General features: G+C 45.5%; 1 protein-coding gene across 3 annotated transcripts in view; it reads left to right on the top strand.

The window, feature by feature from the left end:
* Positions 1–6,039, top strand: part of klhl32 (kelch-like family member 32) — a 385,844-nt gene extending 379,805 nt beyond the window's left edge. For all 3 annotated transcript variants that reach the window (XM_038799548.1, XM_038799547.1, XM_038799549.1), the window contains one exon: positions 4,902–6,039. In XM_038799548.1, coding sequence (XP_038655476.1) covers positions 4,902–5,063 — 162 coding nt within the window. In that variant the 3' untranslated portion in view covers positions 5,064–6,039. The remainder of the gene's footprint in view (positions 1–4,901) is intronic.
* The last annotated feature ends 15,851 nt before the right edge of the window (positions 6,040–21,890 follow it).

Below are 21,890 nucleotides of genomic sequence, written 5' to 3'. Positions count from 1 at the left end.
CCAAGTCTTCCACTCGGGGCTGGATACTAAAACCAGGGGGGTTGCGATTTTGGTTAACAAACAGGTGCCATTTGAGGTGGGCAGCACAATCTCGGATGGGGGAGGCAGTTTTGTCATGGTGAGTGGCAAGCTCGAGGGGATGAGGATAGTTTTGGTCAATGTATATGCCTCAAACTGGGATGATGTGGAGTTTATTAAGAGACTGTGGGGGAAGATACCTGACCTGGACTCACACAGGCTGATTATGGCAGGGAATTTTAACACCGTCCTTGACTCCGGCCTGGACGGGTCGTGTTCAAAAACAGATAGGGTGCAGGCAATGGCAAAGGAACTGAGGGGGTTCATGGAGCAAAGGGGGGGGGGGGGCTGACCCATGGAGGGCTAGTCAGGGAAGGAGTTTTCATTCTATTCACATGTTCATAGGTGTATTCCCGAATTGTTTGTTTCATCATGAACGGGGATTTGCTGGCGGGGGTGACGGACGTAGAATATTCGGCGATCGCTATTTCGGACCATGCTCCACATTGGGTTGATCTGCAGGTCTGTAAGGAAAGCTTTCAGCGCCCTCAATGGAGGCTAGAGGTCGGCCTGTTGGTGGACGAGGCGGTGTGTGAGAGGGTGAGGAAATGTATGTAAAACTACCTGCAGGTCAATGACACAGGGGAAGTCTCAGCTGCGGTGCTCTGGGAGGCGCGGAAGGCAGTGGTGAGAGGGGAGCTGATCTCAATTCGAGCACATAGGGACAGGACGAACAGGGCAGAAACGGACCAACTGGTGAAGGAGATCTTACAGGTAGACAGGAGATATGTGGAGACCCCGAGGGCAGAGCTTTTAAGGGAACGACAAAGGCTACAGACGGAGGTTGGGGTGTTGTCCACAGGTAAGGCAGTAGAGCAGCTTAGGAACATAGAACATAGAACAGTACAGCACGGAACAGGCCCTTCGGCCCTCAATGTTGTGCCGAGCTATGATCACCCTACTCAAACCCACGTATCCACCCTATACCCGTAACCCAAACCCCCCCCCCCCCCCCCTAACCTTACTTTTTAGGACACTACGGGCAATTTAGCGTGGCCAATCCACCTAATCCGCACATCTTTGGACTGTGGGAGGAAACCGGAGCACCCAGAGGAAACCCACGCACACACGGGGAGGACGTGCAGACTCCGCACAGACAGTGACCCAGCCGGGAATCGAACCTGGGACCCTGGAGCTGTGAAGCATTTATGCTAACCACCATGCTACTGTGCTGCTGCCCCACGGAAGGCAAGGGGCGTGATCTACGAGCATGGGTAGAAAGCCAGTAGAATGCTGGCACAGCAATTGAGGAAGAGGGAGGCGGCTAGGGAAATAGGGAAGGTAGTCGATGGGGGGAGAAACTTGGTCGGAGATCCGGCAGGGCTGAACAAGGTGTTCAGTGACTTCTACCATAAGTTTTACACCTCGGAATCCCCCGCAGGGCCGGAGGGGATGAGGTGCTTTCTGGATGGATTGACCTTCCCAAAAGTGGGTAGGAGGTTGGTAGACGGGCTAAGGGCCCCTATTAGGACCGAAGAAATATTGGTGGGCTTGAGGGCCATGCAATCGGGTAAAGCCCCGGGGCCGGATTGGTATCCGGTAGAGTTCTATAAAAAGTTATCTGAGATAGTGGGGCCGGTGCTGGTTAGGGTGTTTAATGAGGCAAGAGACAGAGGGGTTTTACCCCCGACGGATTTTACCCCCGACGATGTCGCAGGCCACCATCTCCCTGATATTGAAACGGGACAAAGACCTGGAGGCATGTGGGTCCTATAGGCCAATTTCTCTGCTCAATGTAGATGCAAAAATACTGGCCAAGCTCTTGGCTGCTAGGATTGAGGACTGTGTGCCGGACGTTATTATGGAAGACCAAACCAGGTTCATCAAGGGCAGGCAGTTGGTGGCCAACCTAAGAAGGCTGCTGAATGTGATCATGATGCCCCCGGAGAGTAGGGAGGTAGAGGTAGTTGTGGCAATAGATGCCGAGAAGGCTTTCGACTGGATTGAGTGGGACTATTTATGGGAGGTCAATAAAATGATTATATGATTTGTGTGGGCGGGAAAGTCCCCGTGGGGGAAGAGATTGATGCTCTGGAGGAACCGAGAGGAAGGGGGGCTGGTGCTGCCAAACTTTAGTCATTACTACTGGACGGCCAACATAGGTATGATAAGGAAGTGGATGGTGGGTGCGGGGTCGGTTTAGGGGCGGGTGGAGGCCGCTTCGTGCAGGGGCACCAGTTTTGCAGCCCTTGTTACGGTGCACCTGCCGCTCCCGCCAGCACGGTACTCCACCAGCTCTATAGTGGTGCCGACTTTGCGGATCTGGGGCCAATGGAGAAGGCACGTGGGAGAAGTGAGAGCATCAGTCTGATCCCCAATTTGAGACAATCACCGGTTTGCAGATAAAATCAAAGACCAACATTGGAGTCTACTTGTTGCCAATGAAATAATAGCTTTGTGTGGCCCAAGAATAGCTGTTATGGGCCTGTGATCTGTTAATGAAATGAAATGAAATGAAAATCGCTTATTGTCACGAGTAGGCTTCAATGAAGTTACTGTGAAAAGCCCCTAGTCGCCACATTCCGGCACCTGTTCGGGGAGGCTGGTACGGGAATTGGACCGTGCTGCTGGCCTGCCTTGGTCTCCTTTAAGCCAGCGATTTAGCCCAGTGTGCTAAACCAGCCCCTATGATATGAAGTGATGACCTTACAGGAATTTATGAAATTTCCTCACGCCATAAGTAATACCCAGTGCCTTCTTCTCCAAAGAGATCTGAAAATCCTCCTTGGACCATATGAAGTGCCAGCTCCGCAGTTTTCCCACTTAACTCTACTTTGACTGCGATGCATCCTCGTAGAGGCACTATTTCCTCAAGTAGATCCTCAGGATGACATCTGGCTCCAATGATAGGTAACTTAATTTCTGTTCATAGATAGTCTCAGGAATTAAGGAGATGTCTGTCCTCCATCGACCTCCATTTTGCACAGGTTGTCCATTTAATTTTGGAATTACCCAGAACCGATGTGATTCACCTAGTACAGATGGTACATTCAATGTTAGTTCCTCATCAAAACAATCTTATGTTCTTCCACATTGTGAATTTTCTTAGTTGAATTTGTTTGTTGTTTCTTTTAGAAATGTTCTGTGTTTTCCCTTGAATGGTGGAGTTGAGGTCATGATGAAATCAGCCATAATCATATAATAATAATAACAATCACTTATTGTCACAAGTAGGCTTGAATTAAGTTACTGTGAATAGCCCCTAGTCGCCACATTCCGCCACCTGTTCGGGGAGGCCAGTACGGGAATTGAACCCGCGCTGCTGGCATTGTTCTGCATTTCAAGCCAGCGATTTGGCCCACTTTGCTGAACCAGTCCCCTATATTGAACGGTGGATCAGGCTTGACAGGCTAATGTCTCTACTCCTTCTGCTAGTTCTTATGGTCTAAGAAATAACTATCCTGACTAATTCCACCTTCCAGCTTTTAGTTTGTAGCCCTGTAAGTAACAGCACCTCAAACACCAATCTGGTGTTCTTGATTAACAAGGGGATCAGGGTTTATGGGGAGAAGGCAGGAGAATGGCGATGAGGAACATATCAGCCATGTTCCAGCATGGCTGGAACAGACTCCAAGGAGACTCAGTGGACCGAATGGCCTAAATCTGCTCCTGTATCATGTAGTCTTACTGTCATCTCTGGAGAGACTGTTTTACTCCAGCAAGCTCTTGCTATGTGACCAGTTCTGCCACAATTTCTGCATTGGCTTTTCGTGCTCCAGCAATCAACCTGTGAATGGCACAGTGATAACACGCCTGTTTCTGGGTAGACTTTTTCTGGGCAGCAGCCAGTTTATGGATCCTCGTGCCTACTCCGAGCTGAGAAGCCTCTTTAGCAAACTCCATTGAAACTGCAATATGCTAACTTTAAACTTATTTTGTTCCGTTAATAATCTTTTCTGAATGGCCTCATTTATCAAGCCACAAACTAAGCGATCTCCAATTGTATCATCAAGCGAGGGCAGCATGGTAGCACAAGTGGATAGCACTGTGGCTTCACAGCGCCAGGGTCCCAGGTTCGATTCCCCACTGGGTCACTGTGCGAAGTCTGCACATTCTCCCCATGTCTGCGTGGGTTTCCTCCAGGTGCTCTGGTTTCCTCCCACAGTCCAGGATAGGATAGTGGATTCTCTCTGCATATTTTTCTGAGTTTTCGTCAAATGGATCCATGGTGCCAAAGTTTCCCACCATTTTTCAGCGATATCGGAATGCTCCCGCAACTTCCCTCATATCATAGTTTATCTTAAATATGGTCAATGTAGTAGCATGTGATGCCTGATTTTCTTTTTTGCCCCCTCTATCTCCATGTCTTATTCTATTGCACGTGGCAAGATCTGCAGTCTCATCTCATTAGAGTGCCGGTTTAAATTTGGAATGGCCCATCGAAAACTTTGGTTTTCTTTTTCCCTTCGAAAATGTGTTTTTTATAATCCGCCCCTCATCAGCAGTTCCTATTGTGTATTATATTTTCAGGATGTAAGAAAGGATTTGCTGAGCACGTGCATTGTACGCAATAATCAACAGAGGTTTGATTAGAAGGTTGTGATCTTTACAAAGGCTTGGTCTCGACTGACTCTAAACCTGCAAAGTAGCCTATGATGTCATAAACTATCACGTGACTCATCTCTTAAAAGGACCATGCAGCAACACAACAATATCAACTCACATATATAACAGTGCGCATTTATAAAATATACAAAAACGAGGAAGGTGGTTAATTCTAACCAGAAAATTGTTTCAAGAGATGTGTGGTAACATTTTTATTTATTATAAATATATATATATGTAAAAATAAAAATATAATACTCTATTGATTTCCTTTTTAGGTACTGGATGTCAGTACAGAAGGCAAAGAAGAGGTGTTTTATGGACCAACGCTACCTTTTGCTTCCAATGGAATAGCAGGATGTTTTCTTCCAGCCCCTTACTTTACATGCCCCAATCTACAGACACTGCAAGTGCCTCATCACAGGATAGGTGCTGTGTGAGAGCATAAAGCTGAAGGTATCTGTCCAAGTGCAGTGTGAATGAATGTGGGTATTTGTGACATTGACAGTGGTTTTGATATTTTCACCATTTTCTGTGCATAGGCCAAAGCCTATACCCAATTGCAACATGTCCCAGTCAAGATCACAAACAAGCAGCCTACCTTTTCCTGAATACATTGTAAAATACCTTAAATTCCCCTTAGGAGTTCAATGTAGCTAGTACTAATGTTTCTGTCAGAAAACAAGTGGTGTAAAATTAAGATCGATAGTGCCTGCTATTGGGCAGTATGGGTGCTGTTCAAAAGTGTCTATAGCATATGCACATTTTGGAGGTGAGCTGCAACAAACGCAAATTGGTAAGAGGGCTCTTGTGCATACAATGGATAGCCGTTAGAAGTATGCAGAACAGGCAGCAGGCAAGTGATTTGGCACCACTGGTGTCATTTTGGAGCTCAACTTTCCAGCAAATGCAGTGTCTTAACCTCACAGGAGCACTTATTCAGCTGCAAGATGGACCCCTGTCACCCAATAGTGCTATTTAAAGGTGTTATCAACTACTTACAGTTTAATTGTTCATTGATTTATTCAGACTGAGATTGCAGTTCTACGAGCGCCCGATGCTTTCCGTAGCTGTTTACGGTTGAAAAGGTCCAGAGAGGACGTTCTTTTCTGACTTTAAAGCTTTTGTACAAATCAGAAGGGCGGCAGTGGTTAGCAATACTGCCTCACGGCGCCACGGGCCAGGTGCAATCCCGACCATGGGGAGTTTGATCATTCTCCCCACGTCTGCATACGTCTCACCCCCACAACTCAAAAGATGTGCAGGGTAGGTGGATTGGCCACGCTAAATTGTCCCTTAATTGGGAAAAAAAGAGAATTGGGCACTTTAAATTTTAAAAACCGTTTGCCCCAGACATGGTTGCATTAATGGGCATTCCCCATGGAATATGGCACAACTATGAGAATAAACAAAAAACACTCCGATCAGGACAAGCCGCCAGAAGAGGGAGTAAGAGTGGGAAAAGTGCTCACAGCAGGAGACCTGGGCCGGGATTCTCCAATCCCGCAGCCAAGTTCTGACGCTGGCGTGAAAAGCGGCGTGAACCACTCCGGCGTTAGCGGTCCGCAATTGTCCAGTATGCTCCGCAGCTCCAGCCAGCACGGCTGGCGCAAGTTCGCGCATGCGTGCTATGGCCGGCAAGAGTTTGCGCATGCGCGTGGGATCCCATCTCCATGCCGGCTCCCGGGCAATATGGCGGTGCCCTACAGGGGCCTGGTGCAGAGGAACATAGGCCTTCACGGAACCAGCGCGCCCGCCAATCGCGGGCCAGGCCACCATGGAGGAACCCCCTGGGTCGGATCCCCCCACCTCCCACCAGGACGGCCCCTGCACACAGAATACATGACCTACGCCGGCGGGACTCGGCCAAATCCGGTGGCCACTCAGCCCGTCGGGGCTCGGAGAATCGGCGGAGCGGGGGGGGGGGGGGCACTTTCAACGGCCCACGACCGGCGCGGCGGCGACCTCACGGGCGCCCGAGAATCTGCGCCGAAGAATTGGCTAGCCGGCATCGGAGTGACGTGGCGCGATTCTCGCGCCCCCCCACCCCCGGGGATTCTCCGACCCAGCGCAGGGTCGGAGAATCCCGGCCCTTATCTGTCCAGAATGTTTAATTTGCTGTTCGCTTCCTTGAACCTTAGCGAGGAACAATGTATGCGATGACGGCTCTTCAGTAAATAGATTGTCATGGAAATCTGCCTCCATCCAAAACCTCTGAACAGGGAATGGATTGCATTGTCAGTGGCTATGAAAATTACTGTGGCAATAAACATTTAAGGCTCTTTCCACACTGGAGCTGGAGATATTTCCAACATCTCGCAGTTTTTGTCCACAGTTGTGTAAGGGAGGCTCTGTCACTTCGTTCTCCCTTGCCAAAGAGAGGTCGGTGAAGCAAACCATAGCTTTTCTAGAATCTAGGCTTTCCAGTGGTGCAGGCTGTGTGGCTTTGCGGGTGCCACATGTCAACTCCACCCTACACTAGAACTGAAAGGGATTCTACTCTCTCAGCATCCAACTGGTGTGTAACTACAGGCAGTGAATCAAGCAGGTTAATGCTCATTATCCTGGCAGCTACCATAATACTGTCATTCTGTGACATCCTGCACTTGCAAGTATGTTTGAGCCAACACTTCAAAGCAAAGTATGGTTACTAGGTGACAACAGCTGTTTTTACAATCTCCATAGAGATGAACAACTTTTGAAAAAGGATGGATTTCCCAGCAACCAACAGAAATAATTGTGCAATACAATTTCACATTTTAAGAATTCTGCTCTCATAAATAAACTGAAATTAACATAAACTAAACATTACCCCACAGGCAACTAATACACCAAACTAAGGAAAAAGTAATAAAGACAGAAAATGCTGCATAATGTCAGCAGCATTGGCAGCATCTATGGAGAGAGAATAAGAGTTAATGTTTCGAGTCTGTATTACTCTTCTTCAGAAGTCTGAATTTCTAGATTTTTGTGACGCTCTCCAAGCCCCTTCACACACTGTAGTCCACAGCCAGGATTGCAGCAGTCTGAGCCTGCATTGCAGCAAACTGACCGTACATGGCTTAAGAATGAGCTTCCACTGCGGCACTCAGACATTGGGTGGAAGCTGCTTGTGTTGCAATGGAAGCTGAGACATCTGTCATCAAATGCTGCATCATGTTCTGGTGCACCACTGGATAGTTGGTAACCACCTCTCTGCTGGAAAGGATGGGGTCTAGGCTCTCTGAAAAGCCCCATGCCAAGTTGGTGCCAGACTCCTCCAAGCTCCTCAACATTGACCACCACCTTCCCAATGCACCCAGCATTTCATTGTGAATAAGCATTGTGAGTAGGAGGTCCCATTGAAATGTTCATTTGTGCTCTCTGCAGCAGAAACCATGTGAGACCTCACCAACTAGTGAGCTGACAGCCATACTGGCCTTGGCTGCAGACCACTTATGCCTGGTATTTCACTATGTGCAGATCCCACTTCTCTGCTAACTTCTACATTATCCACAGTGTCCACCCCTGATCTAATGCTCCAAGAGTGAAATTAAGTAACAGTACATTTTCATCATCACTATTCCTTCACTGCTTGGCTGGATTGCTTTTCTTGGGTAGCTGAAAAGTGAAAAGTACAGTGTCAGGTTGTAGTGTTACAAAGGGGAAAAGTGAGAGATGCATGCTTAAAGCATCTGCAGCTTGTAAATCAGAAGAGATTGTGGAATGAGTGTGAGGAGGAGGAATAGGTACGAGGATATCATTGTGTTTAGTGGCCATGACCTCAGCAGTGGACATCCCAATCATGGCCAGCATCGTCTCTCCCATGGGGATTGGGACATGCAGACATGATTGATTCCCTTCCATTAGTTTCTGCGGCCTCCAGCTGTGCACCATTTTGCCCTGCAAGGGAGAGGAAAGTATGTGAGTGCGTGTTGGGCAATCGTTTTGGGCAATACAGCTGTCTTGGTTGAATAGCCGGGAATGCATGCAAACTGAAAGATCTGACTTTGAGGCTGGTAGCAGCGCGAGGTGTGAGATGTTGAGATATATGAATATTAGATACGATTGTCGATAGATAGTAAATGGCAGTGTAATGAATTGAAGAGTGCCTGAGGCCAGTGGTACAGTTGTTGGATCTGACGTTTCAGGATGCATACATGGACCGTGACCATTGAGATAACTGAACTTCTTGCGGTACTGCATCCATGTCCTTGGGGCTTGCATAATGGCAATGATTACCGGTTCTGCCATCTAAACAAGTTTCCGGAAGGTTTCCTGATGAGATGAGTCGCCCCTCCTTCCATCTCTTCTGCCAAGGCTTTCAATGTAGAAAACCTTGGGGCCTGCCCTCTCCCATGGTGTACCATCATTCAATGTTTCACCAAAATTAATTTCCAGCATGTCTGCCAGTCTCTGCTCCAGCTCCATGGCACCTCCCTTTAAGAGGTGCAGGCTGGCTTCAACTGCTGCTAGCCATTCACATTACTCAGCTGCTGTTGCATCCAGCCAATCAACGGCAATGTTAACACGGGCTGAAATCATTTAAAACAGCAGGCAGCAGAAGTTGGTTTTGCTGCCTGTGCCTCAGTCAACAGGTACAGGTTAACTGCACGTCAAGATATCTGCGTTCATTGTTGGAGGCTAACAAATTTAGTCGCCAAGATTGGTCAATAGTTTCAGGAGCACAATGAAAATCCTGCTTTTATTTGAAGGAGATTCTTTTATTCTGTTTACAGAGGTTAATGCTGAATCTGATTTTATACACCAGTCTCTATTGTTACATCTACATTAATTTTCCTTTCTCCTTTTTGTAAGGGAAATGGATTGTGAACATGCAGTTGGTGATTCTAGCTAACTATTTCTATTAATTTCCTAACCATTAGTCTAATTGTGCAGTTAGTTTAAGTTTAATAATAGGCATCTTCCCCATGTTATACACAAGACAGTCAACATAGCCAATCATAGTTTAACTCATTATCCCCATTGACAGATTGAAGTTTACTGATTAAACATTAAAGAGTCAAAATTGAAGATCGTGATATTTGTAGATGAATGTTTAACCTGTTCTTCTAGGAATTCTCCAGACTGACAAGTTAATGCTTCCTCCAAACTAGTAGAGGGAAATCCTATGAATATATGAAATGCTCATCTGTTATTATCACCACCAGTACTTTCCACCTTAAAATGATAATTTACCGATGTATTTTTGCAGTTATGCACATACTTTTATAACTATATCAACCCTTTCATGGACGTCCATATTTCTAGGATTTCTTGGCAAATAAACATGGTGTTATTATCAATTGGCTCTCATCAGAGTGATTAAGAACCCCCATGAAGATTTTGGAGCATGTGATGCATTAAGTAGTTAGGTCATTCTAAATTAGCACTCCTAAACCCAGGAAAAATAATGTAGATTTTCCAGTTGCCTAGGCTGGGCCACCAGTGTGAGACAGATGATGAGGGGACTCAAAAAACAGGTGGAAGTCACTCTTTCGGAGGCCATTACACATTGTACACTGTATGTTGTTCTTAGCCTGATCTAATTTGGTCCTGTGCAAAATATTCTGAGAGATTTGTTTTAATGTTAGTGTACTTGTAACGAGATGGAAACCAACTCAAGGCAAGCTTTTCCACTTTTGTCATGGGGCACATGCTTTGTGGTTATTTCACAGGATTCGGTATATAACGAAGATAACATTAATGCATTTATGGGTGGCTTTGCAGCACCTTTGAAGAGTATAAAAACATGGGCATTAACTATGATAGTTGTCTGTGGGAATTTGTTTTAATTATAGAGATGTTTAATCAAAATCTGGGATATGGAATTTTTTTTTAGATATTCCTCTCTACTCATGTTATTTGGTCAGGGAAGAGGGTGAAAGAAATTATGCAGGACAGGTTTGATTGATTCATATATTGCTTCTGGGAAGAGTGTCCTGCAGTAAGCATCAAGGTGAAGCAGTCTGGGAAGAGTGTTTTGCAATCAGCATCACAGTGAAATTGACTAGGAAGAATGTCCAGCAGTTAGCATCGCAGTGAAGCAGTGTGGAAAAATTGTTCTGCAGTCAGCATCATAGTGAAGCAGTTTGTGAACCTGCTGATTGGTAAATAGGAACTGGTGAGTATGTATTCTACTATTAGCATGTTGAGAATGCATGTAAGGGGTCTGTTGTTACAGAGTCAGCATTTGGAGTAGAACAAGTTCCTTAGTGTCACTAATATTCTCAAGCTGGGAAGTAGTAAGGGGTGTGATCTAAGGGTAAGGCACGTCAGGACAGCTTGGCCATGTGGGGTGCTCCTCCTTTGTTATATGGGAAATCCAGTGCCCAGGATTAACATATGTTCAGGAAGTATATCCAGCTGCAGCTACTGGAAATCATGGGCTGGATTCTCCGTTTTTGGGAATATTTCCCCACGCTGTCGTGAAAACTGTGATCTTTTATACCAGGAAGTCTGGCGTCAAAAGGCCACAGATTCACCGTCTTACGGGGGAGACTAGCAGGCAGCTGTCATTGAGCTCACAGTTCTAGCTGCACATACGGCCACCCGCACTTCCGGGTCAGAGGCCGCGCGTGCGCACGGCGGCAGCCTCCAGTGGCCACTCCGTGCTCCATGGTGGACTCAGTCCGCGGACCTGGACCCCGAAATAGTGCCCCGCATCGGCTGGTTGCCCACCCTGGACCACCCGCACACGCCGCGATTCTCTGTTCCCGACCGGCCGAATTCCCAACGCCGTGGTTCTAACCTGGTCCCACCGTCCGTGATACTCATGTGGCGGCTGCGGACTCAGTCCAGGGGCGCCACAGTCGGGGGAGGGCTGATTGGAGGGCAGGGGCTTTATTCGGGACTGAGGCTATGTGTGCGGGTGGTCCAGGGTGGGAAACCAGCCGATGCGGGGCACTATTTCCCAGCAATGCTATGTGCATAAACTAATTAGGGATCAGGCTATTTTGGATCTGGTAATATGTAGTAAGGTAGATATAATAAATGATCTCAAAGTTATGGATCCCTTAGAGAGTAGCGATCACAATGTTATAGAATTTAGCATTCAGCTTGAATGTGAGAAAATTGGGTTGGAAATATCAGGAAGATATTAAATTGAAAGCGGAAACATATAAGATGGCAAAGGTTATTGGTAGGTCAGATGATAATCGTTATTAGTGTCACAAGTAGGCTTACATTAACACTGCAATGAAGTTACTATGAAAATCCCATAGTCGCCACATTGCGGCGCCTGTTCGGGTACACTGAGGGAGGTTCAGAATGTCCAATTCACCTAACAAGCACGTCTTTCAGGACTTGTGGGAGGAAACTGGAGCACCCGGAGGAAACCCACGCAGACACAGGAAGAACGTGCAGACTCCGCACAGACAGTGAGTCAAGCCGGGAATCAAACCTGGAACCCTGGCGCTTTGAAGCAACAGTGCTAACCACTGTGCTTCCATGCCGCCCTCAATGTGGATTCCGAATGCAGCAAACATAGAACATAGAACATAGAACAGTACAGCACAGAACAGGCCCTTCGGCCCTCGATGTTGTGCCGAGCAATGATCACCCTACTTAAACCCACGTAACCCGTATACCCGTAACCCAACAATCCCCCCATTAACCTTACACTATGGGCAATTTAGCATGGCCAATCCACCTAACCCGCACATCTTTGGACTGTGGGAGGAAACCGGAGCACCCGGAGGAAACCCACGCACACACGGGGAGGACGTGCAGACTCCTATATGCAGAGAGAATCCACTATCCTATCCTGGACTGTGGGAGGAAACCAGAGCACCTGGAGGAAACCCACGCAGACATGGGGAGAATGTGCAGACTTCGCACAGTGACCCAGTGGGGAATCGAACCTGGGACCCTGGCGCTGTGAAGCCACAGTGCTATCCACTTGTGCTACCATGCTGCCCTCGCAAAGATGGACTAAAAAAGTAACCAGGAAGGAGAAAATAAACTGAGGGCAAACAAACGAGAAACCTAAAAACAGATAAAAAGCGTTTTTTTTAAGTACATTAAAAGGAAGAGAGAAGCAAAAAAAAAAAACAGCATTGACCCCTTGGAGAATGAAACCAGGGAAGCAATTATGGGGAACAAGGAAAGGAAGAGGAGTTAAATAGATATTTTGCATCAGTCTTTGCTGTAGAGGATGATATAAGCATCCCAGAAATAGTTTTTAAGGAAGTATGTGAAAAAATTAAATACACTCAGCATCACCAGAGAATTAGTTTTAGGCAAACTAATGGGGTTAAAGGCTAACAGCGTCTGGGACCTGATGATTTTCCCCCAGGATTTTAAAGGAAGTAGGTTCACAGAACGTGGGTGCATTAGTATTCTGGAACTATACCAAAGGATTGTAAAACTGCCAATGTGGTACCCTTGTTCAAAAGGGAGGGAGGCAAAATGCAAGAAACTACAGGCCAGTTAGTGTAACTTTAGTCATTGAAAAAATCTAACCTATTATTAAGGAGAAAATAGCACTGCATTTGGAAAGTCGTGAACTGATCAAAAGAACAAATAAAAGTACAGCACAGGAACAGGTCCTTTGGCCCTCCAAGCCTGCACCGACCATGCTGCCCGTCTAAACTAAATCTTCTACACTTCCGGGGTCTGTATCCCCCTATTCCCATCCTATTCATGTATTTGCCAAGATGCCCCTTAAACGTCACAATCATCCCTGCTTCCACCACCTCCTCCGGCAGCGAGTTCCAGGCACCCACTACCCTCTTGTAAAAAAAAACTTGCCTCGTACATCTCTTCTGAACCTTGCCCCTCACACCTTAAACCTATGCCCCCTAGTAATTGACCCCTTTGCCCTGGGAAAAGGTATCTGACTATCATACTTTTGTAGACCTCTAACAGGTCGCCCCTCAACCTCTGTCGTTCCAGTGAGAACAAACCGGGTTTATTCAACCTCGCCTCATAGCTAATGCCCTCCATATCAGGCAACATCCTGGTAAATCTCATCTGCACCCTCTCTAAAGCCTCCACATCCTTCTGATACTGTGGCGACCAGAATTGAACACTATACTCCAAATGTGGCCTAGCTAAGGTTCTATACAGCTGCAACATGATTTGCCAATTTTTGTACTCAATTCCTCGGACAATGAAGGCAAGCATGCCGTATGTCTTCTTGACTACTTTCTCCACCTGTGTTGCCCCTTTTAGAGACCTGTGGACCTGTACACCTGGATCTCTCTGGCAATACTCTTGAGGGTTCTACCATTCACTGTATATTCCCTACCTGTATTAGACCTTCCAAAATGCATTACCTCACATTTGTCTGGATTAAACTCCATCTGCCATCTCTCCGCCCAAGTCTCCAAACTATTTGTATCCTCTGACAGTCCTCATCGCTATCCGCAACTCCACCAACTTTTGTGTCGTCCGCAAACTTACTAGACCAGTTACATTTTCCTCCAAATCATTTATATATACTACGAACAGCAAAGTCCCAGCACTGATCCCTGCAGAACACCACTAGTCACAGCCCTCTAATCAGAAAAGCACCCTTCCATTGCTACTCTCTGCCTTCTATGACCTAGCCAGTTCTGTACCATCTTGCCAGCTCACGTTCGTGTGACTGCACCTTTTGTAACAGTTTGCCATGAGGAACCTTGGCAAAGACCTTACTGAAGTCCATATAGACAACATCCACTGCCCTATCTGCATCAATCATCTTTGTGACCTCCCCGAAAAACTATATCAAGTTAGTGAGACACAACCTCCCCTTCACAAAACCGTGCTGCCGCTCACTAATACATTCACTTGCTTCCAAATGGGAGTAGATCCTGCCTCGGCGAATTCTCTCCAGTAATTTCCCTACCACTGACGTAAGGCTCAAGCAGAGTCAACATGGTTTCTTGAAGGGGAAATCATGTCTGACAAATGTATTAGCGTTCTTTGAGGAGGTATCAGCCAGAGTAGATAGAGGAGAACCAGTCCATGCTGTATATCTGGATTTTCAAAAGGCATTTGATAAGTTGCCATACAAAATGCTATTATGCAAATAGGAGCTCATGGTTTTGGAGGTAATCTTCTGGCATAGATAGAGGATTGACTAACTCACAGGAAGCAGTGATTCACAATAAGGGGGTCTTTCTCAGGTTCGAGGGTAGTAACCAATGAAGTGCCACAGGAATCAGTGCGAGGATCGCAGCGGGGAAGGAACAGTGTACTGTGGCCAAATCTGTGGATGATATAAAGGTGGAAGGGAATAAATAGCATCCCAATTTCTCTAACATGTCAATGTAACTGAAGTTCCTCATCTTTCGACCATTCTGTTAATTTCTGCTCTCTCTCTAATGCCTTCCCGTCCTCCATTTGTGGATATACAAACGTACGAATTAGGGGCAGGAGTAGCCACTCGAGCCTGCTCCCCGATTTAATAGGATTAAGGCTGATCTGACTGTAAGCATTCCTGCCTACATCCGATACTCTTTCACCCCCTTGTTGATCAAGAATCAATTCAACTCTGCCTTAAAAATAGTCTATGATTCTACTCCCATTGCCTTTTGAGGAAAAGAGATCCAGAGACTGGGACCCTCCGAGGAAAACCAAATTCTCCTGATACCTGTCTGAAATGAGTGACCTCTTATTTTTAAATCATGATCCCTGGTTCTAGATTGTCCGTCAAGAGGAAATATCTGCTCCACATTCATCCTATCAATACCCCTCATGATCTTAAAGGTTTTGATCAAGTTACCTCTTTCTGTTCTAAACTTTGGTGGATTAAAAACCTAATCTCTCCAACCTTTCCTCATAAGAGAACCTGACAATTCCTGGTATTAGTCTAGTAAACCTTCTCTGAACTGTTTCTAAAGCATTTACATCTTTGCTTAGATAAGGAGACTCATACTGTGCGCAACACTCTGGATCTGGTTTTGCCAATACCTTGTACAACTGAAGCACAACCTCCCTACTTTTGTAATCAATTCCTCTCAATAAGCAATAACATTCTAATAGCTTTCCTCGTTACTTGCTGCACCTGTAGTCTAGTCTTCTACTATTCATACACTAGGACACCCAGATTTCTCTGCACTTCAAGTGCTCTGCAATCTCACACCATTTTAGATACTCTTTTTTAATTTTCCTGCCAAAATGGAGAATTTCACAATTACCCACATTATACTCTTTGCCAGATTTTTGCCCACTCACTTAATCTACATATGTCCCTCTGTAGCCTCCTTAAGTCCTTTTCACAATTTACTTTCCTACCTATCTTTATATCATCAGCAAATTTAGCAACCGTACTTTTATAAGGCCACGAGAAAGCCCACACAGAGTAGTTCAAAGAAACTTAATTTATTTACAATAACTATATCACATGGTTGATCCCAACTGGGTGTGCCTTCCTGGTGTCTAACTGGGTGGCTTTATATATCATCCAACTAGACATTGTTTAGAGGTCCCCTGCCCCCTTAACGGGGGAACTTGTATTCTGCAAGGTTCGCAGGGAAGTTAATTGTTCCCACCCCGTAAGATTATTGTGGATTTATAACACATACCTTCAGTCCCTTCATCTAAGTCATTTATATAAATTTTAAAAAGGTGAGGCCCCAGCACTGGTCACTGTGGCACACCACTTGTTGTATCCTGCTTTTGTAAGGGCAACGTGGACTTCACACCGAGTAGGTCGAAACAATTCAGTATTGTATGTAGCTCCAGTAGTTCCCTACTGGATCCTCCCTTTATCGGTGCCTAAACTGGCCAGCTTTATATGTGGTACAACTATACATCGTTTGGTGGTCCCCCGCCCTCTCAATTGTGGTGTGGAACTCATTGTGGTGATATACATCACTGTAATTACACAAGGGGTTAATGTAAATACACTACAACTAAGTAAATACTAGAGGAAGCGCCAGAGGCGCCATGACATGCAGACATACAGCTAATGAGCACATAGAATAGGACACAATCAATGGGCAGTCAGGTCACCCAGAGGTGACACTACCACAAGGGAGCATTACTCAACCCATATGTAAGGGCAGAGCACACATGCTCTGTCTCTTTCCACAGGCGACACATAGAGAGTAGTACAGGGGCAGATCAGAAGCATCACACCCACCACGTGGCTTACAGCAGACTAATTCGTTAGACTGAGTTACTATAGCAAGATTAGCAGGAGAGTCGAACTCATAGAACACTGCGCTAATCGTTCAATAAATCATATTGAACTTCCTTCAAAGTCTGGAGTGTCTTTTGGTCAAAGCTGCATCGAGTTGCAGCCTGTGTTATCCCAGAGTACATAACACAACATGGTACCAGTAGTGCCTGTTGAATCTATATAGTTCAACTCAGCAAGATCCGTGACTACCAGCAATAGCACCCAGACAAGATGATCGAGATTCCGGTTCCTCAGCAGCTCAGGTACCACGGCAATCTCAGTGCCAACTGGCGTGCAGTCAAGCAGAGATTTGAGATTCGTTGGTAGCATCTGACCTAGATGGCATGGCTGATGCTGAGAAGATCGATCTTCTACTCACCATTGCGGGTGAAAGTGCAAGAAATCTTCAACTCCTTCAAGTACTCCAAAGGGCAGGACAAGAGAGACTTCCAGACAGTCCTGGACAAGTTTGAAAACTACTACGAGGTGAACACAACAGAAATCGGTAAAACTGGCACCTATACTCACCACGAGGCAAAGGTAGGATGCAACAGAAGCAAATGGCAATTTTGATTGACAGCCAACTTGCGCAAGGAACCGCACATGTGCAGTTCCCGAGAAGACGCGAACCGGCGAAACAGTGTTTTGCGCATGCGTGAGATGCCGCACACGCGCAGGTGCGAAAAGAGCGCACAGTGAAGGAAAAGTGATCTGCACTTGCACAATCCATTCCTACGCTCTACGTCACAAGCGTCATGACGTCAGAGGCCCCGGATTACACAATTCTGTCACCTGGAACGACAGCACAATGCTTGAACTTCGACCAGTAGCTGAAAGTAACCGCCACAGAACCCTGCAACAAGCAGTTAGCACCGCCCTAAGAGATGATTTAGTCCTTGAAGACTACGACTCAGATGATGATTTCATCATTTGACATGGCAGCCTCAGTACCAAATCCCAATCGCAATGAGATGTGTTGTACATTAAAGCATCCGACACAGTCATGGACAAGTTCTTCGGATTTGAGGATCCTCAGCCCAGCATAGACGACATCCCGACCCATGAGTACAGGATTCTGCTGCGGCCTGGTGCCAAGAGACAGAGAGCGGTACAAGCCTCCACAGCGAGCTCATTGACAGATTCCACGATGGAGCAACGCAAGACTCCAGAGCACAGTCCTTGCATGAACAAGACCATGAAGGTTTAGCTACCTTTTATGAGCAACCAGCAGCAGACGATGCAGATCTGCAACGCTCAAGTGCACAGCAAGTCTACCATGATCACATGAACAACAAAAAGACTATGACAGTCTACCCAGATTATTTGAGCCACCAGAAGAAGACTCTGAGAGTCTACCAGCTCATCTAACCGACAAGACGACACTGAAGGTCTACCCACTGTATGTGCGACAAGTGACAAAGGCTTCACAATTCCCATACAAGATATGCGACATCTCAGCGAGAATGACATCTCAGCTAGTATGTACAGAGGCACTCGACAACCAAAGTGAGGCGACTAGTGACTCCAGTGACACCACATTAATTCAAACCTCATCTACTCGAGCATCTCCACAAGAAACTGAAATGGCTCCAGACGGGGAATATCAACAAGCCAAAGATGATTCAAGTGAACCGGACATGATTCCAGACGGAGAACGCCGAGGAATCCAAGACGGCACGCTCAATGAAACAGCAGATGCCACAAAGGACACTGACACAAGTAACTTTGTGCAGGACTCGAATTCTCCACTCGGTGTGGTCATTGTGCGCAACAAACACGACAACAAAACCTACAAAAACAACACAGACAACAACGAGAAGCGTACCAAAGGCACCAACATCAACAACAAGCACGACAAAACCAACAACACTAGAACAAAATTGGTACGGCATGGTACAACTCTTCAAATGCAGGACACTGTGACAGCACAGCTCAAGACAATGACAAGTGTGCAGACATACCATGGCATGATAACGCATCTTACAAGTTCACGTTTGCGACACCACAAATAAGCAGACCAGCTTTCAAGGCAGCTGACATACGGCATCAATACCGCAAACACAGACACCTGTCCAGGTCAGACAGGAAAGATGACATCAAAAATCGCTACCACAAGCATCGAAAAAAAAAAGAGTCCAAATCAGACAATGAAGTGATTTGACCATTTGAACACCTCCTGATGACTTCTTGGTTACGTAAACACCAGGACACTGACGGCGTTCACAACGGAATGACAACATCAACATTGACACTTCCATAACAGCACAAGAAAGCCATTCGACTGTACATTCATGAACTTTGGACTCATAACTATTATTTGGTATTGTATAATCCTCAAATGTCATCATAACTATTATTTGATCTTGTATCGCCATCAGAGTCATCATAACTTGTACATGTCATCACTTATTGACCTGTTTTTGTTCAATTTTTCTTTAACACTGTACAGAAAATATGTAACACGAAAAAGGGGGGATGTGGTGACATGCATCATTGTAAATACATAAGTGGTTAATGTAAATACACTACGACTAAGTAAACACTAGAGGGAGCACCAGAGACGTCATGACATGCAGACATACAGTTAATGAGAACATAGAATAGGACACGACCAATGGGCACCCAGAGGTGACACTACGACAAGGGGGCATTACACAACCCATATATAAGGACAGAGCACACATGCTCTGTCTCTTTCCACAGGCGACACTTAAGAGAGTAGGACAGGGGCGGATCAGAAGCATCACACCCACCATGTGGCTTAGAGCAGACTGGTTAGTTAGACTGAGTTACTATAGAGAACTGTGCTAATGGTTCAATAAATCACATTGAACTTACTTCAAAGTCTGGAGTATCTTTTGGTCAAAACTGCATCAAGTTGCATCCCAGAGTACATAACACAACACTCATATTCTTTGTATTCTGTTTTTTACTAATTTACAGATTAACATACAAGCCATGTACCACTGGCCAATTCATAGTAATCAGTTCAAATTTCCTTTCTTTTTTTTCTCAATCTTCTCTTACTTCTCTCTGCTCCAGCATATGTCTTTGCATATCCTCTCCCTAAAGCTTAATTTTCTACCGACCATTCCTATTCACTATACTTATTTGTAACCCTTCTTCCATATGCCTTGAGATTTGGGGCTTCCCCCTACTTCACCAATTTAAATCCTTCCCCATTATTAAGTTTATCTGCTCTGCAGTGACATTGTTCATTCATTTTCGGTGAAATCTGTCTTAGTTGCAAAGCTTTCTTCTGTCCAGAGCTTGTCCGAGGACTCTGGAAATCTGAAACCCTCCCTTTTTACACCATTTGTCAAGACACACACCAATGTGCCTGATGTGTTTATTCCTAGCTAACCGGGTGCATAACCCTATGTTTTAAAAAACTAACTCCACAAATAGAGCACGATTTACCGGCTGTTCACTCCAGCGGGATATTCCAGTCCCACGGTGCACGGCTTTCCCAGCAATGAGGGGTGCAGTCACCAGGAAATCCCATTGACAACAGAGGTCGGTAAATCCCACTGGCGGGCCGCCTCCACTGCCAAAAAACATGTACGGGTTAGTCAGTAAGTCCCACCAATAGTCCATGAAAAAAAAATCCATCCTGTTTTTCCATGTCTCACCCATTCCAACATGAACCATCTCTTTCTGAAATCATGTGCATCCACTCCAGTTTTTGTACCCTGATAACTGGGAGCTAACAGACCATTTGGAATCTTCCGGTAAAAACTGCAATGAAATTATCTATTTTTCTGTTGAGAAAATCCCCAATAGTACTACATGACCTTCTAGACACCATCACTTCTTCCTGTCTGTGTAACTACATGGTCCATGTTGCTGTTTGATTGCTTACTGTTTGCCTCCTTGAGTTGCCACCGTAGATATGCAATAAAGACAGTAAATAATTCCAGTTCTCTTTGTCTATCCTTTCCAAAGCCAGTGCACAGTCATCCACTATTGTTCTGTTTCACTATCCTGCTTCTCTTTTCCTTAATGTATAATATCCCTTAAGCTGAGCACTTGGAGCTTAAGCGAGTCCATTTGTGGACAGACGACAGCTGTCTTAGATGCACTTTTAAAACATGGGAAAAGTAATGAAATGAACAATAACTTTTCAAAGGCTGCTTATCATTACCAAAAACATGGTTAAGATATTGATAGTTTTGTACGTAATAATGATTTGCTGGATAGCACAGACTTTTATAGGAAATTGTCAGAGTTCAAATGTCGTATGCTCCTGAATGTTTCTAAAGCAATTTAATGTTATCTGCAGTGATGGTTCTGGGTTTTAGATCACAAAAGGGTTGAATATATTTTACATGAAAACTTCAGCAAAAAATTAAGTGTGAGCCCGTGCATATATTTCAAATGACAAGTCTTATACGCTCCACATTTGTATTCAATGCCACACAATCTTTTGAATTGTGTAACGCTTATTGTAATAATGCTTTTTTCCCAGAAATCTGTCATTTCATGTAATGTGGCTGCGGTGTATGTATTCTACGCTGTCTGTTGGAGCAGCTGACCACAGATTCCTTGACAACAAACCTAAGACCTCTACCACCTAGAAGGGCTAAGGTTGGAGGTTCATGGGAGCAACATCACCTTAAAGGTTCCCCTCTGAGGGGGAGGCTCCACAAATATCCCCATCCTCAATGGTGGGGGAGCCCGACATGATGTACAAAAGATGAGACTGATGTATTTGGGATCATTTTCAGCCAGAAGTGAAAGATCCATCTTGACCTCCTCTGGCCGCCACCTTCATATATGCCATTTTTCAGCCAATTTGATTAATTCCATGTGATATTAAGAAATAGCTGACGGTACTGGGTTTGGCAAGGCCCTGGCAAGATCCCAGCTGTAAGACTTATGCTCCAGAACTAGCCATGTCCCGACCAAACAGTTCCTGTACAGCTACTATTCAGGCATCTGCTCGGCAATTTAGAAAATTGCCCAGGTAAGTCTTCACACAAAAAGCAGGACAAATCCAACCAAGCCAATTACTCCCCATCACCCTAGTCTCAACCATCAATGTGTTGTTAACAGTGCCAGGAAGCGGCAATAAAACAGAAAATGCCAGAAATACTTAGCAGCTCGGACATAAAGGACTTAGCAATAACCTACCTGTTCACTGACGGTTAGTTTGGGTTCTGCCAGAGCTTAAATG

This window comes from Scyliorhinus canicula, chromosome 6 (assembly GCF_902713615.1).
Source record: "Scyliorhinus canicula chromosome 6, sScyCan1.1, whole genome shotgun sequence".
NCBI classification, from domain to species: Eukaryota; Metazoa; Chordata; class Chondrichthyes; order Carcharhiniformes; family Scyliorhinidae; genus Scyliorhinus; species Scyliorhinus canicula.
The sequence above is the reverse complement of the archived record's forward strand: the minus strand, read 5'-3'. Positions and strand labels throughout refer to the sequence as shown.